The 8,146-nt window shown below is 32.5% G+C and overlaps 1 protein-coding gene and 1 long non-coding RNA gene across 4 annotated transcripts; both read right to left on the bottom strand.

Moving 5' to 3' along the window:
* Positions 1 to 795: 795 nt before the first annotated feature.
* On the bottom strand, positions 796 to 3,586 carry LOC114305508 (phosphoenolpyruvate carboxylase). 3 transcript variants are annotated; one of them, XR_014361129.1, is made up of 4 exons: positions 3,191 to 3,321; positions 3,007 to 3,095; positions 1,954 to 2,014; positions 796 to 1,035 (listed from the first exon to the last, which is right to left on the bottom strand). XR_014361129.1 is itself a non-coding variant. In XM_028250598.2 (4 exons), exons 1-3 carry the CDS (start codon positions 3,463 to 3,465, stop codon positions 1,997 to 1,999), a joined length of 363 nt encoding a protein of 120 aa, XP_028106399.2. In that variant the 5' UTR covers positions 3,466 to 3,586; the 3' UTR covers positions 796 to 1,035; positions 1,954 to 1,996. The 3 variants fall into 3 exon arrangements, 2 of the variants coding, with proteins under 2 accessions (XP_028106399.2, XP_028106400.2); XM_028250598.2 differs by having other exon boundaries at positions 3,007 to 3,091; positions 3,206 to 3,586; XM_028250599.2 differs by lacking the exon at positions 1,954 to 2,014 and having other exon boundaries at positions 3,007 to 3,091; positions 3,206 to 3,586.
* A 2,298-nt stretch (positions 3,587 to 5,884) lies between these two features.
* On the bottom strand, positions 5,885 to 7,939 carry LOC145820126 (uncharacterized). Its single transcript, XR_014361128.1, has 3 exons — positions 7,780 to 7,939; positions 7,394 to 7,488; positions 5,885 to 6,173 (listed from the first exon to the last, which is right to left on the bottom strand). It is a non-coding gene; the product is annotated as an uncharacterized LOC145820126 (long non-coding RNA).
* Positions 7,940 to 8,146: the final 207 nt, after the last annotated feature.

Genomic DNA, 8,146 nt, shown 5'->3' with positions numbered 1-8,146 from the left:
AGTCAAATACACTAATATAATCTTAAAAAAATATAAAATATAAATCATTTTATAAGCTGCATCAAACAAATTGATATTATAAATCATTAGATGGTTGTTGGGATTCTTTTGGGAGCAAGGGATAATTACGGCCCTTCACTACTAAAATATTAACTTTTTGCGACAGCATTTTACCGTCGCTAATACTCCTAATGTCGTCGTAATGCGACGGCAAATGACTTTTTGCGACGGCAAGAGGGGAGTCACAATTGGGGGGGTTGCAAAAGAGTTTTTGCCCGTCGCTAATGTTTTGCGACGGTATTTTTGCCTTTTGCGACGGAACTTTGTGGTTGCTAATAATGTTTGAAATTTCTTGACTTTTTGCGACGGCACTATTTTACCGTCGCTAATAATGTTATTTGAGACGGCAAAAAATGCCGTCACTAATAGTCTTTTTTTTTTGCAACAGCAAGAACACTGTTTTTGCGACGATGTGGTGCCGTTGCAAAAAGTATTAAAATTATGAAAATTTTTATTTTTTGCGACAGTGTACTGCCGTCGCAAAAAGTATTAAAAAATAATAAAATTTTTATTTTAAATAATAAAATTTTTATTTTTTGCGACAGTTTAGTGTCGTCGCAAAAAGTAAAACCTGTAACAAAATCAATAAAAATAATAAAATTTTCTATTTTTTGCGACAATGTAGTGCCGTCACAAAAAAAGAAAAAAACATCATCCGATAAAATTATTAAAAATATTAAAATTTATCCATAATAATTGCATAATAATATAAAAATTCATGTATAAAAATAACAATTTCTTCATAATAAAATATTCTTCCATTCATAATTACACATCAACAAAATTATCCCACTAAATAATATTCCATACTACATATATAATGTTTAAATACATGATTTTGTTCATAATTCAAAATAATATAAACCAAAATTAAATGTTTTTCTCATCATTCTTCGTAGATAACAAAAACAAAAGTTAGCCACATTCTCCACAGGCATGCATTCCACAAGAAGCACACTCCTACATGGGAAATATCTGAAAAATAAAAATAAAAATAATTAATGACAATATAATTATGAGTTAATGTTAATTACAAAAAAACATAAAAATTTAACTACTATAGCATCAAATACAACATTTTTTTTGCTAGTCATCAAATCCCACATGGATAATTAAACATCTCAATCAAATACAAAAATAAAAATTTAACTACTATAGCATCAAATACAAGAAAAAAAAATTATAAATTTTAATACTGTAACAAAAACTAATCACTCTATTTGATTCTTAAATTCTGACTTCAATTTTTAAAAAAATTTAAAACTTTTATTTGGTTATCTAAAAAATCAGAAAAAAAAAATCAAAATTCAATTTTTTGGATGAAGTTGGGAAATAAATAAATATTCTCTATTTGCCATAAAGTGATTAGATGGACAGAATAAATACTAACGATTCTATTTATCTTAACAGACTGTTAATTGTTTTGTTTATTACATCTTCATCAAACCAAACTTCTTTCCATTCGATTGTTATGATAAGATTCTGTACTACTTTTGATGTGAGATTTTTTTTTTTTTTGGGATTAAACTTCATCATTTACATTGCCCAAAATCCAATATAAAAGAAATTTTGAATTTCACTTGCAAAATTCAAAAAAATAAAATTAAACAATAGTCACCTCTCAAAAAATACTTGTTTTTTATTTTCCAAGCTAAACAAAGTTGAATGGACAAATGAATTTAATGTGCAATGAGATGGATGGAAGGATTACATTTCAGCAAAAATCAAATAGTTTAATTCTGGAACTGAAAGCTTCGTTGAGGACGAGAAACAAAGTGACGATCTCCCAACTCACAGCATAAGATGTGTTTAATTTGGTGAACCAGTAAAGCTAGAAACAAAACTTCAAAAAAATAAAAGTAAAATTTTGGAGCATGCAAAGCGAGGGCATACCATTTGAGCTACATCCCCACTTGCCAATCATAAGTTTCATATGTTATCTTTCTTTGGTAATCTGAAAGTTTCCAAAACATCTCAGCACCGAGTAATAATCTCATCTTCCAAAAATATCATAGTGAAAACATGTCCAATTAACAACAAAGGTTCTATATCCTCAAATAAATGAATAATTTGATTGAATACACAACTATATATTATTTTATAAAAGAATTAATTTCTTTAAAAATGTTGATCAATTAACATACCATTCAGAGACAGTCATTAAATTTGTGCATACATAAAATTTACAATAATACAAATTTTATTGATCATGAATTCCAAATTTATGCATATCTCAAATCAACAATACTAGAAATCCAAAATTTACATAAAAAATTAATAACTCAAATTTATTTTATATATAAACCTTACACTTCATCAATTCAATTTATACCACACAAACACATTCAAAATAAATTCAAAATCCAATCACAACCAAATACCAAGATAATGTAGAAAATGTCAAGTCACAACCAAATCCTACTTGGGTCGTCTCTCAAGTCACAATAAAAAATACCCAAAATGATGATTCTTTAGAACAATTTTGTATCTGCCTTGGTTCCTTGCCCATATGATCTTATTCAAAAAAAGTATACCAAACAACACATTTTTTTACCCCTTTTGTTTAGAATAAAAAAATTGCAAATCTGGTAGACCTTAATCCAGATGGTTGTTGTCTTGTAAACCCTCTCTTAATCAAACATTATAAAATTTGAAATAAAAAATGCAAACATGGTTATTATGAAAGCAATAATAATAATAATAATAATGCAACATTTTATATGTCTGTAGAACGCGAGCTCGGGTTGAATCAAAATTTAATTCCATGTACTTGTAATTAATTCCATTACTCCCACCAAGAAATAACAGTGTAAAATTTGGGTGCATGATTAAAAATAAAGAAATCTGTGAGATTTAAGGACTTCTTCATCATCTTTGTCACGTATTGGGAAAAATGCCAAAGCATGTTGGTATATATAAGCTAATGCATTATGCAGTCAAACTTACCTCCCTCTGTAGAGCCTCATCAAGTTCTTGCCTATCATCAGGAGTGATATCTTTGGCGTATAATTGGGTTAAACAATTACGAATCCTGACTGAAAAAAATAAGGGATTGATCAAAGCAAATAAAAAACAATTCATAGCATCAAAAATTATAACACGTTGACAACACAAATGAAAGATTACAAACTATTTAATGACAAACCTTCCGTGCTTTTGAAGCAAAGATCTGTGAACAGATTGAGTAGGGTGAGCAGTGAAGACCAGATCGACAGTTCGATTTTTCAGAGCATCAAAAACTTCTTCAGGAGATTTCTTCAGCTCCCCCACAAGTCTCTTGAGAGTTTCTTCAATGTCTAATTCAATCATTGTCAAGTTCTCATCAGCAAAATCCCCATTTTTCAACTTGATTCGTCGACAGCAAGCAATCTGAACCTCCTCAACGAGGTTAGCCAAGTTAAGCATGTGAGAGAATGACTTGGCAATGACAATAGAGTCGCCGTCGATCGAGAGAGAGAGAGGGGTAAGAAGAGATTAGGGATTTTTGGTTTTGGGCGGGGGGGCTTTGAGATTGGGGATTTGTTTGGGGGGGAGGGGGCGGGGCGGGTACAGAACGGGAATGGAAAAAAAAGGGGGGAATGGAAAAAAAAAAAAGGAGGGGGAAACAAAGCGGGAATCAGATTTTGTGCTTTTTTTTTTTTTTCCTCACATCAAGCATAACTGGCTCAAATGAAAATTTAAGGTAGGGTTTGACAACATTTATATTTTTAATTTATGTTTACAAAAATTTTATAAATTAATTTTTGTTTATTTTTAGAAAAATACAAATTACAAATGCGTTTGAACAAAATATTTAAAAAAAAATTAAAAACATAAACTAAAAAACATGTTTATCCAGGCCTAAAATATGTATATTTATTTTTTTATTATTTATGACAATGAGATCATACACATTTTAATTGAAAAAATTTTATTTGAAAAAAAATATTTAAAAAAATAATTAAAAAATTAATTAAAAAAATATTTGAAAAAATAATTAATTTAAAAAAAAATTGTTAGTCAATTTTTTAGATTTCTGTTTAAAAACCAACGTAAACTCATTTTTTGAGAGAGATGAGTGAAAGAGAGAGAAAAGAGAAATGAGCGAGAGACACAGAGAGAAAGAGACAGAGGGAGAGAGACCCATTTCATTTTTTGACTTTTTTCTCTTTCAACAACAATGGGCTCAGAGAAAAAGATGAGTGTGAATGAGAGAAATGAACAATTGAGAGAGAAGAGAGATGAGGGAGAGAGAGAGAGAGAGAGAGAGAGAGAGAGAGAGAGATAAAAATAAAAAGAGAAACAAGATGAGCGAGAAAGAGAGAGAGAAAGACAGCAAAAAAAGATGAACAAGAGATATAGATAGAGAAGGAAAGAGAAGAAAGATGAGCAAGAGAGATGAGAGAGCCAGAGAGAATAGTGATGAGTGAGAGAGAGAGACACACACACACACACACACACAGAGAAAAAAAAAAGAGAGAGAAACAAGATGAACGAGAGATAGACAAAGAGAGAGGGAGAGAGAGAGAGAAAAGAGATGAACAAGAGATATAGAGAGAGACATAGAAAGAGAGAGAGAGAGAGAGATAGAAGAGAGATAGAGAGCAAAGAGAGATGAGAGAGCTAGGGAGAAGAGTGATGAGTGAGAAAGAGAGAGAGAGGCCCGTTTCATTTTTTGACTTTTTTCTCTTTCGACAAGTGATTAAGAGAAATGAGAGATGAGCGATTGAAAGAAGAGAGAGAGAAAAAAAAAAGATCGATAATCAAGAGGGAGATCGGTAAATCAATAAGAGGGGATGGAGAGAGTGAGCAACGCGAGCACAGTGTGGGACAGAGAGAGAGAGAGAAAGAGAACGACACAGATAGAAAGACAAAGAGTGATGAGTAGGGGTAATGAAAAAAAAAATTTATTTTTTATTTGTTTTAGTTACTAAGGTTGAAAATTTATTTGTTTCATTTTTATTTTAATGATTTTTTTTTTTTTTGTAGAAGTAAGGGTAATATTTTAATGAAAAATATTTTCCATTAAAATAAAGTTAATTTTTTTTTGTCAATGAAAAATATTTTTCTACGGCCCATTTTTTTTTTTTTTTTGTTACTAAAATGGGAGTGGCAGAGAAGAGGGAGTGGTAGTAGTGGTGAATGTGGTTGACAAGAGGTGGTGGTGGTGGTGGTGGTGATGGCGAAGGAGATTAGTGGTGAAGTTGTAGTAGTGGTAGAGGAGATGGAGTGGCGGTGGTGGAGAAGAGGTAATGGTAGTAATAGTGGCAGTAGTGGTAGTGGTGGTAGTGGAGTGGTGGCGAAGATGGATGAGAGGTAATGGTAGTAGTAGTGGCAGTAGTAGTGGTGGTCATAGTTTCACCCATTGATTTAAGTATGGTGTTTGTTTTGAGCTTTCAAATCATAATTCTACATCCATTTTTCAAAACTCAATTCAAAATATAATCATTACTTTTCAAAACCCATAACCAAACACATAATTCAAAACTTAATTCAAATCAATTTTTTACATATTTAAATATTTTAAAAATATTTTAATTTTGTGAGAGATGGATAAAGAAGAGAGATAGAGAGAGAGACAGAGACAGATAGGGGTGTCCGCGGTTCGGTTTGGGACGGTTTGCGGTTCGGTTTGGACCCGCCCGCACCTATGCGGTTCGGGGATAAGTCAACGCGCAACCGTCCGCAATGCGGTTTGTGGTTTGTGTGGATAGGGTTCGCGGATGTGCGGGCGGTTACGGGCGGTTTGCAGATTGAACTTTTTTTTTCCAAAATTTATTTTTAAACCTTTTTTTAATTTTAATTTTAATAACAGATTTAATTCCAAAAATTAAATAACAGATTTAAATAACAGATTAAATAACAAATTTAAATAACTAACCTCACAAACTTCTCTTGCGGGTAATTCATTACTTCAGCTTACATATGATACAGTGTCCAAAATAGATGATCAATCTCTGAGATACTAATAACAATTGGGAGATTCTTGATACACCAAATTGCTACCAGTACATCATCCAGAGACTGATGAATGTCAATCCCTGGAGATATATTATGATAAAAGCTCCGTATTAGATCATCTCCATTTTTTCGCAACTGCAAGCTAACTTGTCCATCCTGTGCAGTATAAAAACCTGATTTATAAAGAAGAGGTCATAACCACATTGAAAGAATCACAGTTACTAACAATACAGAAGCTCCTATGATTGAAAAATGACAATGAACGAGGTAGAAACCATCTTCTTCAAGGCAAGCAATGATACATTTAACCATCTTTCACCAACAGTTTTATGGTAAAAATATATTTCTACATAGCAGGTTGATTAATTAACACATCACATGTTCATGAAAGAGACAGACGATTTGTAGTGATAGGTAATCCGCTGATATAAGTAACTATACTGTTAAAGCATGACAAGCAGATAAAGCTACATCAAGCAGTTCTAAAACCCAAATTGGAATAAAAAAAATGACAAGTAATATATATTTCCCTAAGGTTCCAAAGTTAGTATAAGCCATTGGCATACTAACAAACACTTCCAACAGCAAGACCCCACTGTTTAAAATTCAAAAACCTAAAATAAAGAAACAAACATATATAATGACATTTATTTTTTCCTCGAAACTCACCATCAAACTTTCCGAACACTTTAGAACAACAAGTATTTTTCAATGATACACTATTCCTTACTGTTTTGCTTCACTAAACACACGCACAAACAATTATTCTTTTTTTCATATTGAAGAAATCCAAAACAAAATAAAAGACCCTATGATTTTATTTCCATGTCATTTTATTTCCTACATTTATTTTTAAAAAATACAGTTCCTGGTAATGGAATCAAACATGCTATAAGAACCGAAAACCTTCAAATACAGAGCCAACAAAAAACTTGTTCACTTCCAATTAGCAAAAAAAAAGGGGGAAAATGAAAATTTCACTCTTTCACCATCCTATATATAATCAAAAAGACTAAAATTTCCAAAGTGAAAAGCACAATTTGAACGCAAATAGGATACAAACACAGAATCAAGCAAATGAACATAATAGAGACCAAAATTGAGAAGAATTAAACCGAAACAAAGCAAAATTAGGACATAGAAGTATAATATTTGAAGTAACAAGTGAAAAATGGAAGCATTAAGCAAAGATAGAAGATGAAGATTGATGATACCAAGGCACAGAGTTTGAGAGAAGACTTGGAGCTTGTAATTTAATTCCAAAACACACAAACATTCAAATTTAATTTTCAATTTTTATAAAATTAAATCCTAATCATTTAAAAAATCACTCTAAAGAATCTAGAATCATAACTCAGACCTTGATTTTTAGATAATAGACATATACTCTTACCTTTGATCTAAGATCAAACATATTCAGATCACACAGAACACAGATTCAGATCACAGATTCAGACCAAAACAAACACACAGAACACAGATTCAGATCTGTTGGTCCAACAAACACACAGATTCAGATTCGATCAAGGCGAGAGAGAGAGAGAGAGAGAGACAGAGATTGAGAGAGATAGAGGCTTACCCGTGAGTAGATTGGTGCGATGAGAGAGTGAGACGATTGGTGCGATGTGATTCAGACCAAAACAAACACACAGAACATAGATTCAGATCTGTTGGTCCAACAAACACATAGAACACAGATTCAGATTCGATCGGGGCGAGAGAGAGAGAGAGAGAGAGAGAGAGAGAGAGAGAGAGAGATTAAGAGAGATAGAGGCTTACCCGTGAGTAGATCGGTGCGATGAGAGAGTGAGACGATCGGTGCGATGGGATGAACAACGAAAGAGTGAGAGAGAGACAGTGATGAGAAGAGAGTGATCGCTGATCGGTGCAGAAGATGAAGATGAACAACGAAACGAGAGAGTGAGAGAGATAATGATGAGATGAGATGAGACTGAGAGAGTAAGGTATAGATAGCAATTAGGGTTTTTTCTTTTGTTTGATGAGGTGAGTGAGATGGTGAGAGATGGACGGTTAGATTTGAAAGACGGGGGGAAAAAAAAAATTAATGCGGGCGGGTTGGGCGGGTGTGGGTCAAACCCGCAACCCGTCCGCAACCCGAAATTTATATAAAATCTAAACCGCACCT

This window comes from Camellia sinensis, chromosome 2 (genome assembly GCF_055761805.1).
Source record: "Camellia sinensis isolate YWXY chromosome 2, ASM5576180v1, whole genome shotgun sequence".
Lineage (NCBI taxonomy): Eukaryota > Viridiplantae > Streptophyta > Magnoliopsida > Ericales > Theaceae > Camellia > Camellia sinensis.
The sequence above is the reverse complement of the archived record's forward strand: the minus strand, read 5'-3'. Positions and strand labels throughout refer to the sequence as shown.